General features: G+C 36.5%; 1 protein-coding gene across 8 annotated transcripts in view; it reads right to left on the bottom strand.

Annotated features, from left to right (window-relative positions):
• Positions 1-25,242, bottom strand: part of Lpp (LIM domain containing preferred translocation partner in lipoma) — a 651,895-nt gene that overhangs the window by 319,656 nt on the left and 306,997 nt on the right. For 7 of the 8 annotated variants that reach the window (XM_047563184.1, XM_047563192.1, XM_047563188.1 and 4 more), the window contains one exon: positions 18,378-18,503. In XM_047563184.1, coding sequence (XP_047419140.1) covers positions 18,378-18,503 — 126 coding nt within the window. The remainder of the gene's footprint in view (positions 1-18,377; positions 18,504-25,242) is intronic. The other variant, XM_047563190.1, reaches the window with a different exon arrangement.

Here is a 25,242-nt window from a genome sequence, read left to right as displayed (position 1 = left end):
GGAGAATGGAATGAATTTTATAGTACTTGTTTAGTGAGAATGAAGGCATGTTATTTCACATGTCTAAGCTACAATTTCATCAAATATCAGATGAATTAACAATGAATTCACACATACTAAGTAATAAAAAGAGTACACTGAGCTTTGCAAGCAGTAAAACTCTTACAAATCATGAATATTAGCCCATGATACTGTTGTGGACATGTCCAGCAGCTTTATTAAATAAAAAGCAATGCCAGAAAAAAGAAGAATCATCCTATAGGGTCTGGACATGTGTGATTGGTATGATTTTACCCCAAAGATATCCAGAAGTTTGTAGTCCCCATCTCGACAAGTTTCAGATGAGTTACTGGCACTGAGGTATTTGCACTGAGGACGGACAGACAGCAGGATTACAGAGAAATTTAATATTGTGCATGTTTGCTGTTTGTTGCCTGAGATTCCTGGTACTGAGTCACCACTGTGTATATAAAGCAGACAGGAAGGCAGAGGAGGGAATGAATTAGCAGAAACATAACTACCTGCCTTCCTTTCCAGGCTTATCTCATGACACTTGCCCTACATTTCCTGAGTTTCAACCAGGCTGAACACTTCCAGTTCCTCTAATATATCTGCTTAAATGCCATCTTGGAAAAACCTCATCTGACCTCTCCCAGAGGGTATTGGCACCTTATTCTATGACTCCATAGAGCCTTATTCATACATTCTTATCACGTTTATCATATATCATGGGTCCACACATGTGTTTCCTACATTAGAAGTCTATTATGGAATCAGAAAGGGTAGGAACTTTGATCTTTTTTATTTAAATCTGCACTGTCCTGTATACAGGAAGGAATTAACAATTACTACTCCAATAAGAAGTGTATCATTAAATGAATAAATAACTTCCAATAATTGATACAAGCATGCACACAATATACTGGGTTTCTTTAACTGGTGGACTGGACTCTGATAAAAATCCCAATATAGGGGTTGGGTTGTAGCTCAGTGGTAGAACACTTGCCAAGCACATGTGAGGCACCGGGTTGGATCATCAGTACCACCTAAAAATAAATAAATAAAATAAAGGTATTGTGTCCACCTACAACTAAAAAATTTAAAAAAAAAATGTGCTGCCTCTTTTCTAAAAAAATCCTAACACAAAATAATTAGTCAATTGTATAGGCCACCAAAAGGAATACTAGATAGCTGAACTGCAAAACAAGAATCAATACCCTCTCAATTTCATTAGTTTTCAAATATCTGCTCTAATCTCCCATTTTCTTTTTTTTTAAACCTATCTTTTCTTACTCAGCTGCCTCCCTGAATTTCTCTAGATTCCCACAAGTTTTATTAAATTAAAGGCAAAATCATTGTGATCACTGTAAACCTATAGATAACCAGTGAAACTTTAAGTTGTTTATTTTCTTAAGGCTCCCCAGAATTGGTCATGGGACACCTATGGTACAGACCCATCACTCTAAAAGGTGGTACTATACCTACATATGATTCCTCTCTGTTTAGGTTGCTATCTAGTACTAGCCTACCCACTCTCTTTAATAGAGTTATGGAAAGAGGGATGTGAATATTGATGGCTAAGAGAACGGCATGGATAGGACTTGAGAGAACATGGATGTGACAGACACTAGCTGGCAGAGGGGTTAAAGGATGGGTTCCAGAAATAGATCACTTGAACTTAATCTTAATTTTGACACTTCTGAACTAGTTTGACCTTGGGCAAATTACTGAACAGGCACAAAAGTGACTTTTTTTTTTTAAAATTTTTGTGCCTTGGTTTTCCATCTGTCAAAATGTGAATGACTATCTCAGTGTCATTATGAGAATTAGGTGAACTTACATGTTTAGCACATAATAAGTACTCAATAAATAGAAACCATTATGATATAAAAAAGTGACAATGTAAGATAATACAATACAATAAGCAGGTTGTGCTTTCCAACAATGGCCACAAGAGTATTTTTTGCAAGCATGCTTGAATCTTGCATGTAGAATCTTGCTATATCACCACCAAAACGTGGAATCTAGGCTTTGAATCTTAAACGTGGGTTGCCTTTGTTACTATCTCAACCAACATTGTATGGTGAAGTAACTTTATAAATTATATCTAAAACTAGGTCATAAAAATGTATGCATGACCACCTTGCTCTCTTGTGATCCTTGGTCTTAGAACTAAGCCTCCATACAATCAGGTAGCCCTAGTCTGTAGAAAGACTCACATAGAGAGAACCAAGGTCCCTAAAGGTGGGACGTCTCTGGTCAAGTTCCTAGCACCAACCTGCCAATCATGAGTCATACATTTTGAAAATGAATCCTCTGCAACTAAATTAGCCACCTAAGCTGATTTCACAGACTGGAAATAAGCTAGCCTGATGGAATACTCTAAAAAAAAAAAAATTGCAGATTTGTGAGTAAAGTAAACAATAGGAAGTTTAGGGGTAGTTTGTCATGCAATAATAAATGACTGATACAGATGTAGAAACAGATGCAATTATATTTACTGCTTGTTCCCTTTAGATTCCATTCTTCTCATGATATTGCTCCTGCCTCTTGATCTGCTCCTTGACTTGATACAACTACCTAGTTCTACAAGAAGACTCATATTTAGACCACATCCCTATAGACTGTGAGTCTAACCTCATTCTCTTCTGGGATAGGCAGATTTCTAAGATGCCCCTTTCTGACCTGCCCACCTTTGCATAATACCCTCTCCTCAAGCATGGGCTAATAATCTTGATTACTTACTACTAACTAAAATAATGTGCTAAATAGAATGGGTGCTATTTCAATATTAGGTTACAAACAATTATGGCTTCAACCCTGTAAACAGATTCTACCTATTGCCTTCTCTGCTTCCATGCTTTGATGCAACGAGCTACAGGGTTGGAGAGGTTCATATGACAAAGAGTCAGAGAGGCCCTTAATAGAACAGCCTGAAAACCAAAACCCAAAAACAGTCACCTGGGCATGGAAGGAGATTCTTCTCTGGCCTAGCATCCAGATGAGTTAGCTCTGGGCCAATATGCAGATTGCAATCTTGTAGATATGAAGTAGAAGGTGCTACTAAGCTGTGCCCAGATTCTTGACTTAACAACTGACTATGAGGAAATGTCATTTTAAGCTGTAAGGTTTTTAAGGAATTTCTTGTATTAAAAAAGAGAACTAGGAGTTCTTCACATGAACTATAAAGGAGAGACTCTGAAAATCACTGAAGAGAGTAACTCACCAAAAATACAAAAGCTTCTCCAACACACAACTGCTGAACTTCTCAATGTCTCTATTCTAGGGGATAAATGATAGAATAGTATTCACATGAACAGAAACACAAGCCCTGAGAAACCCAAAGGTCCAGTGAAGACCAGCCATGTCCAGAGGAATGTCATAGAGGAACTTTGCTATGTCAGGGTGAAATGCAAACAGCAATAAGACTTGAGGCAAGAAAGGGAAAACATCTTACTAGAATAAAGTCAGGTCAGTGAACAATACTTGGTTCAGATCTCCTCTACAAGGTAAGGTACAGTGTGCAGAAGCTGCTCTATAATTCTAAGATCACAGACCTTGAGGGTGAAAGAAATGAGAAAGTATTAGCACCATTTGCAAATGGGGTCTTGAGGGCTAGAGATGACCTGACTGACTGACAACCTGTTGGTTTCATAGCTAGGAAGAGAATCCATTGCTCTTGGCTCAATTCAATCAATTCAATTCTCTTTCTAATGTCAAAAGACCAGAAAATAAATAAATAAATAAAGAAGAAGAAGAAGAGGGAGGAATTTCAGGCAAAATAAAACTCACTTATTTCATTCTTAATAAAATTTCATTTATAGGGTATCTTACATAAAAGGAGTTTAGGAGAAAAATTAATAATACATGCATATGTGTATGAGCACATGTCACTATATGAAAGAGCTTAGATGCATAAATGACTAAATGATAAGCTTCAGATTGTTTACTTTAAAAAGCAGGAGATTAGGAGAGAAAGCAACTTAGAAAGGAAATGAAAGGATTCTGTGCAACAGGCAAGTAGTTTATAATGTACTATTTCCTCATTGAAAAGAGAAAAGACAATATTTACTGTAGCTAAGCAGGGGAAAGATGTGCCCATCATAAAATAGATTATGTTTAACATGATATTTTCATCTGATAACTGGGATGAGTATGAAAAATAATATTTGTACAGCACCTCATCATTTACAAAGCACTTTAATGTAAACTATGTCATTTATTTCTTGTAACACCATATATGGTAATCAAAGGAGACATTAATTTCATGGATAAGGAAAATAAGATTCAGAGAGATAAAACAACTGACATTCATATTTCCAAATAGACTAGGGCCTGCAGTTGGAGTTCTAGCTTTCTGAATCTAAATGCTTAGACAAGAACTGTAGATGATAATATACTATATAATTGCTAAAAGAGATACGGAGTATTCCTCCTCCCATGCAAAAAAAATCTACACCATAAATATATATAATATTTCTTGGTCAATTAATAAATATCAAAAATTAATTAAAAACTATAAAAAAGTACTGGTGAAAATTATTTCCTAAAAAAAAAAAAAAAAGGAACCTTCCAGATTCTGTCAATGTTCCATATAGTCAACGAAAGCAAATTCTCTTAGTTAATGTCCTCATATAGAAAATAAAGACATAAAACTAGTGTCTGCTGTTAACTCTAGAGCAAGGCTTAGGGGTATATAGCTATAGTGATGAGAGAATGTAGGAAAGGGGTGCTTGATGGACAAGCAGTTCTGAAGGATAAATTCTTAAAGTGTAGTCTACATAACAGCACCATTTGGAAATTTCTTTGAAATAGAAAATACTGAACCCAGCTCCAGACCTACTGTATCAACAATGGTGTGGGGCCCAGCAATCCAGTTAAACACACCTCTACGGCATTCTGAAGAACAGCAACTTTATTGCTTTACTGCTTTAGTCTCTGGGCAGGTGAGGAATCAGAACAATTTCTAGCAATAGGTCAGTGGTAGGCTTATTAAATTATGACAAATTCATAAACTATGAGTCACAAGTTTTGTTTTTCAGTGAACTGTGTGTTCACTTGTCAGGACTACCTCGTAATCCACAGAAATAGATGATGATGATTCGTCCATCTGTCAGATGATAGGATAAGACTGGTTATGTTTCTAGCTCTGGCTTTTGAGTTCAAATATTAGAAACCACGGATATAAGCAAAGGGACTGGGAAAAGGTTAAGGACAGCTAGATTGCCCTTGGAAACTATAAGTCATGGCCAGTTAAATGAGATAATCAATTTCAGACACTGGAAAGGATACCACAAACCAAATTTATAAATCGATCTTTTTAATAAAAGCAATAACTCAGAGAATTTAAAACTAAGTATCCTGGTCCCAATAAGATCTTCTAATACATATAGTGCTAACTATATGTCAAACACTGTTTTAAGTTTTGTACATAGTAAGTCATTATGAATGACTATTTAGACTACAATTGTACTCATTCCAACCCTAGGAGAACAGATACTATAATTATCTTCATCACAGAAACAAGAGAGCTGAGACACAAAGACTTTTTGAGACTTATCCTAGGTGACATTTGAATCCAAAGGAGTCTGGTCCTAGAATTCGTTATTTCAATTACTACAATTCACTGACTCTTCAATAATCTTAAACTCTGAAGTTAGTTGCAAAACATCCTCAATATGATGAATTTGGGTTTAAAGTATTTTGAACATCATGAACTTGGTCCTTCAATTTTCAGATATTTCCCTCTGATTATTTATAAGGATTCCTATCAACTCCAACTAGTTTTCTATAGTGAAATAATGAAAGCACAAAAGGAGTATCAATACAGTCTTCTTTCACACAAGGCAGAAGTCGTACCAACTCAAAGCTATCATGAACATGAAAATTCATTTAATTACAAAAGTTTAATTTACACAATATTGAAACCACCTCCAGATACCTTGACCAACTATGGAAGCTCTGGACCTCTTAAGACTTCTTAACAAATTGTATATAGATCTAATGAAGTTGCTACTCTTGTTTGTTTTTAAGCAATGGCATTTTCTTTGAAAGGTTAAGGAAGTCAAATCTCTGTTGATGCTCAGTATTTGATCAATAATCCTTCCCATGTTCATCAGAGTTTTATTGATACTCATAAGAACCATGTTCCAAGGTATCTGAGGGTCCTTGAATGAACCATCTACACCAGCAATATGGTAAACTGCAAAGCCATGAATGAGACAAAGTCGTTTGCCTTAAGCATAGAAATGGTCAATGGGGGGCCTTGAACATATCAAGGTCTTCAGTTTTTCCTTCCAAGATTTATAGCAGAGTACAGAAAACTCCAAGAACAAGTGATCTTAGAATTCTGGAACCAACAATGAGAATATCATGAAATTCTTAGCATCATTTACACCAATTCTACCATCTGTTGCCTGAATTTCTTTCTAGCATTATTTCAAAAATTCATTTGATCAAGATGATGGAAGTGAGAGCAATAGTATTAATACAGTTATTATGCACAGGATAGTGCATATTCATACATTAAACACATATCCATTATTCCATGTGGGGCTCATGTCAAGTCAACTCTATAATGTGTTATTAACTCAGAACACTGAGGTTTAAAGAGTTTAAATAACTCACTTTGTAAATGCCAGAATGTCTTTTAAAGTGCCCCCAATGAAGGACAACTTGCCATATCCCAAGGCAGCCTCACTGAACTCCAACTGCCATTACTGTTAAATAAATATTTAACTTTTTTTTCCTGTTTAAGCAACATCCTATAAATACTTCCTCACTAGGATCTACACTCAGTATTATAATTGTTAGTTTACATTTTTTCCCCAATAGGCTATAAACCTCTTTTAGGTAGGGGTCGTTCCCAATGTAATCTGCATATGATAGACACACTGCTCAACACATAGCTTTTCTATTTATTTCTTTAATATTTTAGTTGAGATATAATTCACATACCATAAGTTCCACCCATTATAAATGTGTACTTCAATGATTTGATTCACAGTATATTCAATAATTGTGCAGCTAATATCACTACCTGATTACAGAATATTTTTATCATTCCCAAAAGAAATCTGGTAACCCAAACTAGTGGCTCCATTCTCCCCTCTCCACTGCCAATGGTGAACAATGATCTGTCTATAGATTTGCCTATTCATATAAATGGAGTAATGAAATATGTGGCTCCTTGTGTCTTGTTTCTTTCATATAACATGTTATCGAGGTATTGTCCATGTTAAAGCATATACCAGTGCTTCATTTCTTTTTAAGGATTGATAATATTAAACTTTATGAATATGCATTGTTTGTTCATCAATCATTGGGTGGATATTTAGGTTACCACTTTTTGGCTATTATGAATAATTTTGCTATACAGAATCATGTAATGAGATTTTTGTGGCCATGTTTTAATTCTCTTGGATTAACATAACAATAGAATTGTTTGATCATGTATTAACTATATTTAATGTTCTGTAGAGCTACCAGACTGTAGCCAAAGTGTTACACCATTTTATAATTTACCAGCAGTGTATGGCCATGTTAGTTTCTCTACCTCATTGCCAACATGTTATTATCTGGGTTTTTTGTTATTATTATTGCTATTTTAGTGGAGGCAAAGTGGTATCTCATTGTGGTTTTGATTTGCATTTCCCTGACGATTAATGGTGTCGAGTATCTTTTCCTAAGCTATTAAACACTTGAATTTGTTTTGAGAAATACCTATTCAGAACTGTTGTCCATTTTTAATAGGGTTAATTGCCTTTTTTATCGCAACCATCTTAATATATTCTAGATATAATTCCTATATTGGATATATGAATTCAAAATATATTCTCACATTCCATAAGGTTCTTATTCACTTTCTTGATGGTGTCAGCTCTGTTTAATTTTGATGAAGTTCAATTTATGTATCTTTCTTTGTGTTTTTGATATCAAGTCTGTGAAACCACTGATTAATACAAGATTATGGACATTGCTCCTATGTTTTTGTCTAAGAGTTTTGTAGTTATAACTTTTGTATTTGTGTCACTGACCCATTTCAAATTAATTTTCAAATGTGATATGCAGAAGAGGTCCAACTTCACTATCTTGCATGCAGATACCCAGCTGTCTCAGCAACATTTGTTGAAAAACTAGTCTTTCCTCCTTTAAGTGTCTTGACACCCTATTGAAATCAGTTGACCATACACATAATGGTTTATTCTGGCCTCTCAATTCTATTCTACCAATCCATATGTGTATCTCATTCCAATAGCACATTGCTTGATTCCTGTAACTTTTGAATAAATTTCTAAATTGGGCAGTGTGATTCTTTTACTTTTCCTCATCTTTTTTTCAGATTAATTTGGGTACCTTGAATGTCCATCTGAATTACAGATCTAATTGTCAATTCCTACAAAGTCAGCTGGGATTCTGATAGGGATTTCTTAGAATCTATTAATCTAAATAGGATGTATGCCACTTAATCTATTATGTCTTCCAAGCAATGAATACAGTATGTACTTTCATGTAGTCAGGGCTGCTTTAATATAGTTCAACAAATCAACACAGGTTTTATCCTTTAATAATCAGTGGATAAAAGAATAAATGAGTGAATAAAAGTGAGAATTCAACTACTTTTAAAATACTTACACAATGTCCAACTTCTTGAATACCATTTCCCTTCTCAACCAGCCACCTTTTACAAATCACAGTTTTCAAGATAGAGTTCAGCCTCTTTTGTCTTATATTCACCCACAAATTCTCTTGTTTCTTTCCCTTTTTCCCAAGAAAAACAGTGGTAGAAAGGTGATGGTCACAAATGACACATCTCTACCCACACTTTTCCTTAGGAAGGTACTCCAGGAAGCTTGTTTTAGCAGATCTGCACACACCACCCTGATTCCCCGTCTGCCCCACCTTAACTGCTGTGAGATCTGATCCACAAGTGACTGTAAAATAGGCTTTCCCATAATCAAAGTTGAACAACATAATTTTAGTAATTAGACCAGTTGATGAGAAAAGAAGCTTCAATATTAGTATTACACAGAATATTAAGTCATCCAGGATGCTGGCTTTGACTACCTTCTAAGGATCAAGTTAGCATAAGGTAACCATTTGGGAAATAAAATATCACCCTGTGTCAGTTGGGTGGTAGAGCGAGCCCAGAAGATACTGGGTATTACTAAGAAGCTTAGCACCCCTAGCTGCATCAATATTTTTCAGAGTAGTACACCATCCATATGGAATTAGAAATAGTTCAAGACACTTCACAAATGATTTGGATTATGGGCTCACATATCTGACCATAAACAATTCATCTATAAAATATCCCACTTCCTCAAAGGATCAAAATATCCTATTCTTTAGCCCATTTTAACTCTTATATTTTATTTATACCAGTAGAATGGGCTGTTTTAGTGGATCCATTGTTTACCATCAATATATGCAAAGAATCCATTTAGAATTCCATTCTGCTTCTTATAAAAAGTCAGAGGTTTACATATTTTAAAAGATGTTCTCAGGCACATAAATGTTTATAAAGTTAATTTTCATTCAAAAAACATGATTTAGGTTTAAGAAATTAATTAGATTTGAAATAAATTATAATTGATATATAGTGGTCTTATTTAAAATACTGGGTCAGGAGGTATTAGAAAAAGTTCAGTAAAGAAGGGAAGAGATAGATCTTAGAGACTTCCTTTAACCAAGCAGAGCTTCCTTAAAGTCAAAGCAAAAGAAGCATATGATAATTCTACAAGTTGTTTTATTTTTTTTTAAAGTAAGAATATATCAGCACATCTTCCAGTTTTCTTTTTGTCTCCTGTCATTGAATCCAAGAAATTTATCATATTGATCACTGTTTAGGAATAGTAAAATAATGTTCCTCTTTAGAAGATACAGAAAAATAAAAACTTGATGTTTATATTTATGTCATCCCAATAATAGAGAATGAGGATAGTACTGAATTCTGACCATGTCAACATCATCTCCTCAACAAAGTACATTGCCGTCAAGTGTTAAAAGCAATGTAGGGGTTAAGTTGGACACTTTAGGTGCTTTCATTAAGTTGTCCTTGCAAAAAATCATCCACCTCAGCTGTCCTTAAATTTTTATTCATGCAAATACATCTTTAGTAAAGAAATGTCAGAAATTAGATGTAATTTTGTCATGTGCTTTAACTCCATGTCAATTCCAGATTGAATTTCTAGCATATTTCTAAAGCAGAAATGTTCGGAATTGATGACAACTTTAATTTATTTATTCGGCAAACATAAATTTGTGTGCTTCTTATGTGCCAGGAAACAAATGATAATCTTGCCTCAGGGATCTCATAGTCTGGTATTTATTACAATTATTTCTTCAGTGTTCAGACTTAAGGGATTTCACAATTCATTTTGTCTCTACCGGGTATATTTTGTGAGATAAAATGTCTAGAGATTTTATTTTACATTGGAGTATTTTATGATTCAGTATGACGAAACACAATGCAATCCGCCTCTGTGGTCCTGGCCCTCAATAAGTCAACACGGCTTAGGTACATATTAGACTATAAATTCCAAAATGCACAAGTGAGTCAGCTACATTTCCACATGAAAACTATAACTGTTAGATCAACAGCAGTCCAGGCCCAACTTATATCTTTTATTTCAATACAGTCCAGTCTATGGTTTCAAAAGAAAATAGCTATGTTCTAATTATGACATATAGCAAACTGAATTTTCAGTTCTGTAATTGATATATCCACTGAAAGACCATGTTTAGTTTTCCAAGTAATTTTTTCATGCTGTGAACAGAACTTGAACAGATAAACCCCAGTGTGATGTTTTGCATGGAGGGTGGACCAGTTACTCCCTGTGCCAAATGCTGATAAGTAGAATTGGTTATTAAACACCTGGGACCTTAAGTCTGCAGAGACCATCATTTTCAAACTTATGCTTCAGTTTGGTTATAAAACATATGAAGAAACATGTATCAAAATGGACAACACAATGACTACAGATTATCAAAGACATGGCTTTTTCTCTTAAAATACAATAATCTTGTGTATTTTCCACAGTTGAGTTTCATCATCTTGAGAAAAAGAAACATAGCTGTATTTGTATTTTGTTGCTTATTTGCTTTTTAAATTAGAAAAGAAAAGAAAAAGAAAAAAGGACCACGGGGTTTTCAGGGCAAGGCTACTACCAAAATAGATATTTAAACAGTGGGAAAGGAAAAAAAGAAATAGGGAAAACAGTCCTGACAAGAACGCTCTTTAATTTTGCAAATGTGATGTGTGCTTCTGCATGGACATAGGGCTAATTATTTCCACTAAGATGCTGCTATAAAATAGAAACACTCAAGAGGCAGCTTTGTGCATTTCTATTTAAACCAATGCCTGGATTGAGTGATTCAGTGTAATATAACACAATCATCTCTGAGCCAAGGATCCATCAAAGTTCAGTAAACAAACCACAGTGAAAGGCTACCAAAGCGACCATGGCTAAGGTACCACAGAAGGTATCCACCTCCTCGGTTTTAGCAGCAAGGACTCCATAGCACTTTTCAGTAGCTACTTGCTCAGTTTCCTCTTCAGTCGCTGCTAGGAGCTAATACCTACTCAAAGCAGACTCTTAAACTAGGATGTGTGAAATGGACACTTTCATGCAATAGTTTTATTGGAATGCAATGCAAGGTAGATTTGGGGGGATTAAATTTCCACTGAACACATTACATTTCATGGCACTCAAAACAAAGTTTAGGGGCTGGGGATGTAGCTCAATGGGAAAGCACTTGCCTAGTATGAGTGAGGCCCTGGGTTCAATTCCCAGCACCAAGAAAAAAAAAAACAAACAAAAAGTTTAAAAACTAGCTTTGACTATGCTGGTCACATAAGATATAAACACAAACATCATCTATTTAAAAAGAAAGAAGAGGTATAAATAGTATTGTGATACAATTATTTTCAGTCTAAAAATTAACTGTCAATCATCAAACCCATGGCATGCAACTCTGAGTCAGCTAACCACTCCTCCACCCCTGCCTCATTGTTATTTAACTGTGGAGGTCTCCTGACAGGTATAGACTAACTCAAAATAATGTGAATGCCACAAGCACGGGCATTGCAAAGAATTAGATCCCCTTTTCTTTTAACGTGGTGTTCTTCGCATATTATTTTACTGTATTCCAGTTAACATCTTACAAGTTAACATCTTACACAAAGTGTTTCTGCCATTTTTTGACTTTTAATAAAGCTCTCAAAGAAAGTTATAGTAAGCAGATATACAGATGAACCCATTTCTCAACAAACCACGTGTATTCTTCTATTCTCTTCTTCAACACAGAAACACCTAGTTCCTCTCTCAATTCTCAAAAAAGCTGATCAAAAAACAGTGAAATCCCTTGTCTGCAGGGACAGCTTGTGTCCTGTCACAGAACATTTTGCAGCTTTCATCTCTCAGTAGCCTACGTGTTCAGGTTGCATCGAATGACGTAAAATTTAAAATTTTTAATTACTAATTAATCTCCCCTGCAGCCGTTCATGACTTTTGCAAGCTAGAACACAGAGCACAAGAGAGTAGAAGATCCATGGCACCACAAGTCTCCACCCTGATTACACTGTGTCCAAGCCCGCAGGCCACATGGTTCCTAATAAAAAACTTTCAATAAGACACATAACCCCTGAAGAAGTTTCTCAGGCTGCCCCATAGATTACGGCTCTGTGAAAGGAACCTAGTGTGGGAGAACTGGGATTGCAATTGCCTATGCTTCCACATGACCACACAGCATTTTAAGTACTCAGTTTCCAAACAGACCAAGAAGTTACAATCATTTTCACATGCTTTAAATGATGAGGTTAAATATATCACTTACAGGATAAACAGCATCCAAAATGATCAGCTCAGAACTTCAAAGACCTGCATCTTGAAAGCAAACTCCAGACACATGCAAATAACCCCGAAATGAAATGAGAAGGATTGCATGGACTTCCTATGAGCCAACAACTTCTTCTAGCCCCAGAACAACACTGTATCTCTGTGGAAGAGGGATAAATGATACTAACCATGACCATTTTAGAAATAAAGTTATGAAAAAGAATCTCAGATTGCTAGTGTGGCCAAGTTCATATGGAGCTCTTTCTAGAGAGGTGACCCCATGAAATTGAGAAGACAGTGTTAAGTTGGCAAATTTTCAGTCAAAGCTACCAAACTATGCCCCACCCTATCCTTATAGTCTCTTCAAATTAGTTGAAGAGGGAAAACTTGGTTGTTTTCTCTGCACTACTCAGAGAAGCCTTCACTTTTTTTTTTTTTTTTTTTTTTATTGGTACCTGGGATTGAACCCAGGGGCACTTAAACACTGAGCCACATCCCCCAGTCCTTTTTATATTTTATTAGAGACAGGGTCTTGCTAAGTTCCTTAGGGTCTTGCTAAGTTGCTGAGGCTGACTTTGAACTCACAGTCCTCCTGCCTCAGCCTACAGAGCTGCTGGGATTACAGGTATGCATCACTGTGCCCAGATAAAGCTTTCACTTTTGACAGTATACTTTTGGGTTATTTTCCTACATCAACCAATTCTCTGACACCAGGTGAATATCCTACAACTCAATCCAATTATGACACTAGGATCCTGGAGTTACTGCAGATTCCATGGGTTAAGGGCTCAGCCTCACACACTTAAGACATCAATCCAAATAGTGATCCCCCAAGTTTCTGTGGATCTTGGCAACAAACTGGAGGTATTAGCAAAATCAGGTTTGATAATTTGCTAGAATGGCTGAGAGAAACACTTCCTTATACTTATCTGTGTATTAAAAAGGATCCATATGAGGCTGGGGAGATAGCTCAGTCAGTAGAGTGCTTGCCTTACAAGCCATGGGTTTGATCCCCAGCACCGCAAAAAAAAAAGGATCCATATGAATGGGTGGATGAAGAGTGCACAGAGCTAGGTCTGGAAGGGTCCTGAGTACAGCAGCTTCTGCCCTGGTGGAGTTGAAGGATGCCACCCTCCTGCCATGTGGATATGTTCACTGATGGGGGACCTATCTGAACTCTCTCTTAAGGGAATCTTACAGAATCTTCATCACACAGACGTAGTCAATCATTAATCAACTGCCTAGTGTCTCCTGCCCAGATGATGAAGGGTGGGAGCTAAAATACCAGGCTTCTAATCAAAGCTTTGTCTTCCCATCTAGGACCCCACAAGATTCACTTCATTATGAAAAAGGATATTTCTATCACCCAGGAAGGGGGTTAGGAGCACTGGGTTAGAAAACAGGATCAAACACAACCGTGTCCAAATTTCTCAAATCTCTTCTTCTAAAACTACTCCCTAATATGCACATTTTTAAATGCTTAAAAATTTTAGTTTCTATTACTAAGGTACATTAATTGTATAACGTTTTCATGGTGAATCTGTATTTATAGATATCATGCAAACTTTGTTAAAGGTGTTATCCCCAAAACCAGTGTCCACAAACACAGTTAGGATCCCCAGTAAATTTCTCCATCTTAATGTGAGTGCACTCAGGTATCAAGAGGGCTACTAGGTACTAAGTATACTTGATTAATTTTTCATCTGATATTTTCCTTTACATTCCTTATAACCTATATTGCTATTATACTAACTTATTCAAAACAACATTCATTTTCAATATTCCTGTACTTTCTTATTCCTATTTTTCTAGTACCTTGATTTCAATGTGGTTCCTGTAACACATAGTCATGTGAACACAAAGGCTTCCTGATCTATGCAACCCTTCTTGAAACTAAAACATAGAAAGTACAATGTTGACATTCCCATTTTTTATCTCTGAACAGTTTTGTGCTGAGTCACACGATAACATAAGTGCGCATTGAGGTCATTTTGTGTCACTCTGGATTACTTATGTGTTTCTCTCTTCTATAAGATTAGGAGTTATTCGAGACTAAGGACATGGTGACACTAACCCTTATATCTCCATTATGTAACCCATGTAGGATCCCAATGTTCCTTAAGCAAATTCATGGATGGATAGATGAATATATAGAATTAGGCCACATTGCCCCAATAAACATTTGGATAAGTAAGCGAACAGAACTAAATATGGAAAATCCGAGGGTGGGAAATGTCCCTTTGGAAAATGGAGGGAAATGTTTCAGTGAAAATCTATTTTCAAAAGCTCAGGCACATTTTCACAGTTGCTATGTGAGTGAGTTCCCTGGGACTTCTTATTGAACAAATATTCCACATATATGCCATCTCCCCCCAGATCCATGAGTCAAAGCAGCTTTACAAAGGTGATTCAGAGGCAGATTTGGGAAAACATATAACACATGATTGACTCATGAGAAATCAGAGACTTACTAGCCGACTTGAGGTGGTCAGGTGACTCACCAGGTTTTGAATTTGAAATTTGCTTTGGCTCAAAAACAGAACCATCGAAGTCAAATATTAACAGTCTATGTTTCTAGGATTTTTCAAATACCTTTTAATTACAACAGCACAGTCTACTATAGTCATCATCTCCCTTTGTCACATATTTTTAATATTTTAAGTGTGTGATTATTGTTCTCACAGTGTATAATTATGTTCACCAATAAATACTAACACACCTAATTCAGTTCCATCGAAGTGAATATAATTCAGAAGGATGAACTATATCTTCTAATTAACTCTTTCTTCCCTATATTAGAATAATTTAAAATAATAGGATGGATCACACTTTAAATTCTGAATGAAACAGGGATATTGTAAGTAAATTTTGCCCTAATTATGGATACAGTCAACTTAAAGGTCATCATAATTATTTTGTTAAACCCTCTGAATGTTTTTCTCTTTATAGAAAAGCCATACTCAAGGGACACTGTCACTCACATGACTGATTTCCATGGTAAAATGTGAAATAAATAAATAAGCCTGACATCTTCAATCTGGTTTTAGTATCTAAAACCAAACACAGGCTTAAATTCAAGGTCCAGTTGTGCTTATACAATGTGGTCAAAGACAAGCCACTTATCTCCCAGGCCTTCTTCATCCATGAAATAAGCACACCATCTATATCTCAGAGTTATCTGTACCTCATTCAAGTGAGAGTCTATGTGAAAGTGCTTCATAGTCAGTCAACTGCTGTTCAAATAACAGTGATTCTGAGTTTGTGTGCGCAGCAAGATTGCTCAAACAATAACATCACTGCTGAATAAACCCATTAAAATGTAGTGGTTTATGGGAGGCGTGTGTAGACATCACCTTAAAGAATGAAAGCTTTACCAAGTAAAAACCTCACAGCATAATCTTATCCATATATATTAGGTTTTAAGACTTTGGGGGGATGAGACTAACACAAAATCCTCCTAAAATAATAGAATAGGAATGCACAGAAACATTTAGGCAAAATGTGACTGAGTTCAGTGGCAGACAGTCTTGCTGCCAAAACAAACTAGACTAAAGGTATTTCACCAGGTAGAAATTGAAAATTGATGAACATCAACTCATAAAGCATGACCTACTGGAAAAAAATTTCTCAGACCTAGGTCTATCTTTCAGAGATGGCTAACATCTTGCAGAGTTGGCCTTGTTTCTTATATTTCTTTTTCTTAATGAATTTGAGTTTTCACCTGGTTGATCACCTTCAAGTGTCCCCTATCACCTACAAAAGACAGGTTGAAATCTTAATCTGATCTCCAAACTAGTCCACAGACTGCTGTAGGAAACCATCCAGCCCCACTGCACTTCAAGCCTCCAGCGTTACCTTTCACTGCTCCAGATGCTCGTCCTTATCTGAATGCAGCTTTGGCCATCCCACCCTGGGTCTCAGGTTCTCCTCCCTTCTTGTTTCAAAAAACAATGCCATCCCTCCTTCCAGTAACATGTAAAGTTTTTTATGAGCGTTTTCAGATTCCTCCACCTTCGACAGCATATATTATTCTCTTCCTTGTGCTTTAGAGTAGGAACCATAGTTTACCTTACATAATATTAGGGGCTATTGGAAGTTGACAACGGAGTTGTATGTCTCTCCCTTTCAATCATCAACTTTCCTGCTCCTGTGAGTTCTCTCAAAAGATCACAATGCCTGCTGTATACCAGCCGCTCAATCCATGTTTACAGGAAAGAAGGACATCTACTACTAACAGGACTGGAGAAGCCAAGAGCAGAGACAGGTAAGGAAGAGCTAATCTCTAGTATTTTTTGCCTTGTGCCCCACATACCTGCCAATCCCATTGTCTGTATAGAAAAGGTAATGGGAATGTGTCTAAAGAGAACAGCACAGCAACCTTATGTGCAGTTAAGTGTTGGCATGACTGACAGCAGAGAAGCAGGACTGCTTTTTAATTCATGAAAGGAATCATTGTTAATACAGCAGCTGCTGCTCAAGAATTGGAGTGGGACTCAGAGTGGTGTACACACTGTCACTTAGTCGAGCACATGTCACCCAAGAGTCCAACAACACAGTGACAAAAATACTTGTCCAATCATTTGCAAGTAGAGTTTTGACATCTGTCTTCTGAGGACTTAGAAGTCACAAAACATATTTTCCATGACCCTTAGAGAAGAAGAGAATGATCAGTAGTGATGGAAGAGCAGCTTCCAAAATGCAGATAATAAACTAAGGTGTAGAAGAATAACCTAATTCCAAAGTAAGCAAAAATTGCAAAGAAAAAACTGTTAACAAGGCATCATTTGCACTTAAAAAAAAAATCCAGAATAATCACTATCTAATTCTGGTGAATCTGAGTAGAAACTGATACATTCAAATGGCTGGGCCAGGATAAACTAGTTCCAGGCTTCAGAAGGAAACTAAAAGGCTGGGGATATAGCTCAGTTGGTAGAGTGCTTGCCTCCAAAGCACAAGGCCATGGGTTCAAATCTCCAGCACCAACAGAAAAAAAAAAAAAAAAAAAAAAGAAGGAAACTAAAGAATCCAGTCATTGTCTTCCATGTAGAAATCTTAGTGTTAGAACTTGAATGTAGAGAAATAACTCTTGCCCCCCCAAAACCAAAAATACACATGAAGAAGTCCCTTGTAGCTTTGCTCATAACAACAAAACTGGAAACCACCTCAATGTCTCCCATAAGGAATGCCTTACAAAAGAGAGAGCTCCTCATCTCCATCTTATGTAGGCATGATAAGTCAGATTTGTACAGACTGTAACATAGAACCCCATATCCAGACTGGTAAAGCTAGAAAACAGAGCAATGGCACAAAGAGACACTTACTTTTCAATAATACTTTTGTATAAAATTAGGGGTATTATTTTAAAGGAAATTACTAATAAAATCAGAAGTTTCTGCCAGTTAACTAGCACACATTAAGTAAAGTATTAAGTAAAAAGATAACTTAGACCACTGACTCTAAGAAGATTAAAGAAGAATGATGGAGCAGAGGGAACACCTGTGGCTGGCCATGTGGACAGACAACATGGGCAGTACTCACCTGTGGAGGCCGAGGCTTGTAGGGGGAACTGCACTCGAGGTCAGCTAGGATGCTGGTCAAGGAATCAATTTCTGCATCCAGGCTGGAACGCCTCTCCTCAAGGGTCTTGCCTCCAGGATTTCCCTGCTAAAAACAACATGCACATTAAAAATAAATAAATTTCCATGGATAGACTTATGGGTTCAAATCAATCAAGCTTGCACTGTGTGTTTTTCCAAGTTTTTTTTTTTTTCCGACACCATGATGCATTTTTAATTTTTTTTTAAGTTTTTCATTAAATCATTGAGGTGGGCTGGGGTAGAATTATCCCTTTTGACAGAAAACTAAAATAAAAATGAGGTGCTTTTTTTCTAAGGTCATATGATTATTTTAGACATAATAAGTATAAAAGTAACAGAAATTAATGTCCTCATCCTTGCACTTCAGCAACAGGCCAATTTCTATCTCAAGCTCTTTGCATTCATAAACTAGGGCACAGAATAAAATTTTATTGGAGTAGTAATGGGCAAGGAAGGGAGGGAGAATCACAGTCCAGAAGAAAAATCAGCACTTGAAGACATGAAAGCAGGAAAGAGTTTGGGTATCAGGGTTCAGTGGCTACTTGGTGTATATGTGTGAGAGACAGACAGCAAGGCCCAAGCAATGCACCTAAAACATGAAGTAAAAGAGGTCATGCAGGCTCTGGTGACAGGCTGAAGAAGAAGCAGGCACAATGAGCAGTGAGGATGGTCAGGGATCTATGGATTTTGAGTTGGTGCCCCCAGACACCACACTCAGTATCAATAGGACAAGAGTTGGGGCAATAACAGCACCAAAGGATGTTGCCAAGAATTGTGATCAGGTCTGGGAAAAACAAGTAAAGAATATGCCTAAACTTCAAGGCAAGGAGATATGAAGTGAGGTGAATACAGAATTTGGAAGCAGTGTGAGGTAAAATAATCTTTTAAGTTGACAATGTGATAATGATCATGCCTGATGCATGTATAAGAGTTCATCACTCAAAATTCACCTTTAGCATCCCAGGAGAAATGAAACAATGGGCAGCTATTATCATCCAGTGAACCAAAAAGGACTTCTCAAAACAGCACAAACATCAGGATAGTGTCTCATGCCAGCAAGAGTTCAGAAGAGGCATTAGCCAACCATCTAGAATATCCTTAGTAACAACAACTAAAGTTTGGTGCCCTGACAGGCTACCATTAAACCTACAATGCTTGAAGTAAATCAGTTGTTTGAGAGAATATGTGACATTAGGCACAATGCATAATGGCATTGCTTATTAAGAACACTAGCTCCTTTTTTCCTACTACATCTTACCAAGCCAGCCTCCCTGAGTCCAGGAATTTATTTGTCTGTGTAAAACTTAATGGGATCTGGTGCACCTGTAAGCCTGTTGTGAATTCAGCCAGCAGGAGTGAAACCCTCCTGGACCTGGCCATCCCAGGCATGCAGACAGCCTCAGCTCCCTGTGAAGTGGTAGCCAAACCTGGATGGCCATCTGCCTCCTAAGGCAATCTGATATCCCTGTTTCTGAGACTTCTTCAGAGTGCCTCTTATCATAGGGCTTAAGTAGCCATTTTGCAATTTTCTCTCTCTGCATATATCATTATGAGCTGCTACATCACTCTATCGCCTTGCCCTGGTAAATTAACTATTCTATTAATATATGGCACCATCTAAGCACTATGTTTTTTGTGCATTTCTCTGTTGATGATTAATCTCTTCCAAGGAAGATAAAGAAAGTTTCTTGAGGGCAAGGACTTTGTCTGGTTTTCTCCTTACTGCTTCCCCAGAATCTTGCTCAGTGGCCTGACCCAAGTAAGTGTTTAGTGAGTATTGGAGTATCAATAACGTAATGAATAATGACTTTGCCATAGGTCCAGCCAGAAACCTTTCTCCTATCTACTTCATTGGAATAAATGCAGCTCAAGATATAACAGGAAGCAGTGGAGGCTCAGGTGTATTGCATAAAAAAGGAGCCAAAAAGTCTTAGTGTGGATGCACATGTGTGTGTGCATGCCAGGGTGTGTGTGTGTGTGTGTGTGTGTGTGTGTGTGTGTGTGAGCCTGGGTAACACAGATTTCAAGTTGGGCTTGTGACATTGAGGAGATTCACCTCCCTTGCCTCAGGCAAAAATGAAAATAAAAAAAAAATAGTGGTGTAATAGATTGGTTGTGTTTTTCTCAGAGTCTGAGATCCTAGTCTGACTAATCTAAGGCCAGTGGATCTCTGTCCCAGAAATAGATGTTTTCAAGTTGCTAATCCCTATATCCAAGAAAATTCCATCTTTATCCCAAAGGGCATTAATAACTATGAAACATCATGGAATTATAAAAATAAAGTCCCCGTTAACATTAAAAATGCAAATGAACACTTTAGTCACTGGGTCCAAGAAAGGTAAGACACTGGGAAGAAAAATGGAAGACAAATGAGAATCAGGTGAACTTTATTTTCTTGTGTGTGGACATAAAATATTATCAGAAACATGAATTCAATAAGTGAATCTCTGAATACCCATAGGTAGCATAATATGTTGGCCAGGACAGTTGGATTGGAGTCTGGCTAAGGTCTTCTCTGGACCACAGTTTCTTCATCTGCAAAATGAAGAGAACATCACCTGTCCTGCCCATGCCAGAGGGATGTTACAAGATTCAGATAAGAAAATGGATGGGAAAATACTCTGTAAATTGTAAAGTGCCATAATTATGATGATTTTCATAAATGGCATTAATTGTAGCAACCAGTAACTATAAATTAATAGAAATAATATAGCTATTGTTAATTATTCTTCTTCTTAAGGGAAGCATCATCCATTAAGTGTTCCCTAGGGGTATCAGCCAAGAGACAGGGTATAATCAGGACTTCAACATCTGTACTTGACTGCAGTAGAAAGTACATCAACTGCTCTTGCCCTAAGTCTATGGGATATCTACCCACAGAGACTCAAAAGTCACAGAATTACCCTGAGCTATACAATGAAACAAGTAATTATGGCATGCAACCAGCCCATGCTTGTAAGACTTCAACTGGTTTCCAGCCTCCTTATACTACCTGCTTGCTGCCCATTTGCAGTTTCTCAGATTAGGTTGATGCAATTTATTAACAAGTTTCAGTTGAGTGCTGTGGAATTTTGAACAAACCTCCCCCACCCTCAGTTGCCCTATCTGACTTTATGAAAATAGCTTTGCTCCTACATTTTAATGCCCAGTATGAATAAGAATAGAACTCTTCTCATGTTCAAGTCTCTACTTCATGTCTTAGTTCAAATAACTGAAGTCCTGCCCAAGTTCCAGCACCAACCCTTCTCTTCGATCTCTCATCTACTCTCTAAGTACCTTTAGATTTATGGGCTATATTGCTATTCTCAACACTTTATGCTTTTACTCAGGAACCACAGTCCTATAACCAACTAGCAGAATCCTACATATGTACCAACATCTTCCCCTTAACTCACCATTCTCTGCAGTTCTGTCAGTCACCTGATAGATAAATGACCTTATGGAGACCAGATAAGAACAAAGAAGACTCTCCGTCTCTTTGTCTACTGTTTTCTCTAGGGAATCACACAGACTCTAATAAGGTGGTCAATGTAATACTAACAATTCCCACCCTCTTCAAACATAACTAGAAATAGTCCATTGTCTAAGTCAGGGTTCTATTAAAAAAACAAACAAAATACCTGTATCAAAAGCTAGCCCATAGGATATTTATTTTGAAGATCAATTCCAAGTAATACTAAGGGAATACAGAGTTAAGCCGAGAAGGGAAAAAGCCAACTGAAGTGTGTAGTGTTGAGCTGGTCAACAATGTGGGCACTTAGGGCTCTATCCTCCTTGCCACCCTCTGAGGTCAGGTCCTGTCAAATGTTCCTCAGATTCTCTCCTGAGACAGGTGAAGGAACAGATATTCATTCTTAGGCTATAGTTCTCTTGGTTTAGAGTTACTACCAAGTTTTAAACTCTCTCATGCTTGTTCTAAAATATAGAAGGCTGGCAGAAAAAGCCCACGATGGAAAGTGACTGAAAAGTACTACAGCTGAGGACAGGTGTTACCAGGTCATACCTGTGCAGAGCTCGTCACTGTGGCCATGCTGGTATACAATGATGGATGTTGAATGAAAGGTGGGTCAAAAGAGATAGGCAATGACTATATGTTTCCACTACCAATCACAAATCCCCATGAATAAGCCATTCATAAAATGTTATTTGATAGGATACATATTTTTATTCATTCCAGAATACACACACATATATATGTGTGTGTGTGTATATATATGTACACATATATAAATATATACGTAATAAATGTATATAAATATATAAATACACATATATATGTATATACATACACATATGTATGTGTATTCCTGGAAGAAATGAATATATATATTCATATAAATGTATACATATAAAGATATTTATATATGTATATATATTCATATATATATAGTGTGTGTGTATATGTATATATATATATACACATATATATATATATATATTCATGTGTGTGTGTATGTGTATGTGTGTGTATGTAAGATAAAAGTTCACCAAACTATATCTGGGACTTATTATGATTTGGAAAAAGTCATAATTCTCAGCCACTCAGAGCTATAAGGTGATTCTACTATAATTACATAACAATAGAATATAAAACAAAGGCCCCAAACCAAAATGTACAGTACAAAAGCAAAATATTTCAACAGTCTATATTATATGTAGGCTATTTCCAAGAGTCTGAATTCAGATGGAACATATTTTAGCCAGAATATTGCTAACCCACTAACTCAAGGTAATACACATTGGGTACCAGTAATGAGGCATGAAAGAGCATTTGTATTTACTTCTTTATTCTTCATATTCAGACATGTTGTTAACAAAATAATCTCAAAAAAAAAGTAGATTGAGCAGAAAATAAGCTTCACTCACATACCCTTTGCCCAGATTCACCAATAACCAACAATTTCCCACACTTGCTCTGTATCTATATAAATTCTTTTTGTTGTTACAATTAAAACATTTGTAAAATGTTCTGAAACCTCCCCTCTCTGCCCATGCACATCTCAGCTTATAAATATTAAAATTCCTAATTTTTCAATACCTTTATCCCATCCTAGAAATTTAATGTGGGTATAGTAATATCTAATATGTATGCATTGTCAAATTTCACCTTTGGTCCCAGTAATCTTTTTCATCTAGTAACAGCAACTTCTATTCAAAATTGAACCAAAGATCACACACTGAAGTAACATATCTTCATAGTCTAATTTAGCACAGGCTCCTAGCCTACTTTTGTTTTTCACAAAATAAGTATTTGATAAATGTTAGCTACATAATCTCAAAATAAATGCTTTTGCTGATAGTCAATTGAGTATATAATTATATTATACATCTTTTGGTCAAAAATCAGCTGCTGAGTGGCTTCAGTAGACCGGGTTCCTATGCATTCTAACATGTGCAGTGGTGCCAGGAACTGACTTTGAGTAGCATACACCTTGATTAGTGGTTTTCAAGCAGTAGAGTATGCTGAAGAATCTGCAAGGCTTGATTCATCAGTCTCTACCCACCAGAGTTTCTAATTCTGTGCATCTGGGGTAAGTTCCCAGAACTTTTGTTTCCACCAAGTTCACAGATGATACTGATGATGCTGATCTGAGGACCAAAACTTTGTGAACAACTATTCTCAGTGGATTTCTAATTTTGTCTTAGAAACAGTCTGTGTTATATCAGATTATTAATTATGTTACAAAAATTCCAATAGATAATCCAAATAATGGGTAAGAGAGATCTGGACAGTAATATTACTACTAATTATAATTGCCATGATATATAATATGACCAGCCTTCTCACATTATCTCTGGTACTATTGAGACAGGTGGCAAACATAAATGAGGATTATAACAAATATGATCTACTTACCTAATAGAAATGCCACTTTATTGAATAAGACTCAAAATGTTGGAAATTGGTGAGGGGGGAAATACCTTAGTTCATGTTAGAATGTGTATCCTTTTCTCACTTATTTAGTTTAAGTGCTCACCTTTCCAAAAACCTGCTTATTATATCTCATCAAATGTCTCTTTGAGGACATTACTGATAATCCTACTGATTTGATAACCTAATTTTTTTCTATTCTTCTATGATACCAATGATCATAGCCTAACACTCACTGTTCACTTGTGTGAATGGCTCTTCTCTCACATTGCTCTTTGTCTGTGCTAAGTAGTATGCAGTCTAAAAAATGCCTGCTCCCCAGCCTGATAGAGATTACAGAGTAGTGGCTGACATTACTTACCTTTTGTGACTAGCAATATCAAATACCCTATGTTTTGAGACTTGTTGTCATTACATGTCGAGGAGAAAGAAATTTAAAAATAAAAATAATTCCCTTTCCTAAGAAGCTAATAGAAATACGATTCAACATTTTTAATGTACAAACAACACTAAACTTAAATCTCTTTACAATTCAAGTTCATCAACTGCACAGGTTAAGGGCACTGGTAAAAGGTGTCTCAAAAAGCCATCTTTGGAGCAAACACAGTAGAATTCATAATAAAGAAAGCATTTTTAAGATTCAATGTGAAATCACAGCTTGGCAACTGAGAACATAGCACTGAATTAAAAAAAAAAGAAGGTAACATCAGAAGACAGAATTTTTCATAGACCTAGTATACTTAAAGCAAAAATTATCAAATAGAACCTGATCACTGGGTTTGGGAAAGCTTCAATTCTTTTTTTGTTTGTTTGTTTCCCTTTATATTCCCTATCACATCATCCTTCTCAGGCCTAACATTCACAGAGTTGATAATACATGGCCCACTCACATCCCCTTTAAAAAAAACAGCCTCACATCCTGCCCTTGCTGCTG

This window comes from Sciurus carolinensis, chromosome 9 (assembly GCF_902686445.1).
Source record: "Sciurus carolinensis chromosome 9, mSciCar1.2, whole genome shotgun sequence".
NCBI classification, from domain to species: Eukaryota; Metazoa; Chordata; class Mammalia; order Rodentia; family Sciuridae; genus Sciurus; species Sciurus carolinensis.
This window is presented reverse-complemented; position numbering and strand designations above follow the sequence as displayed.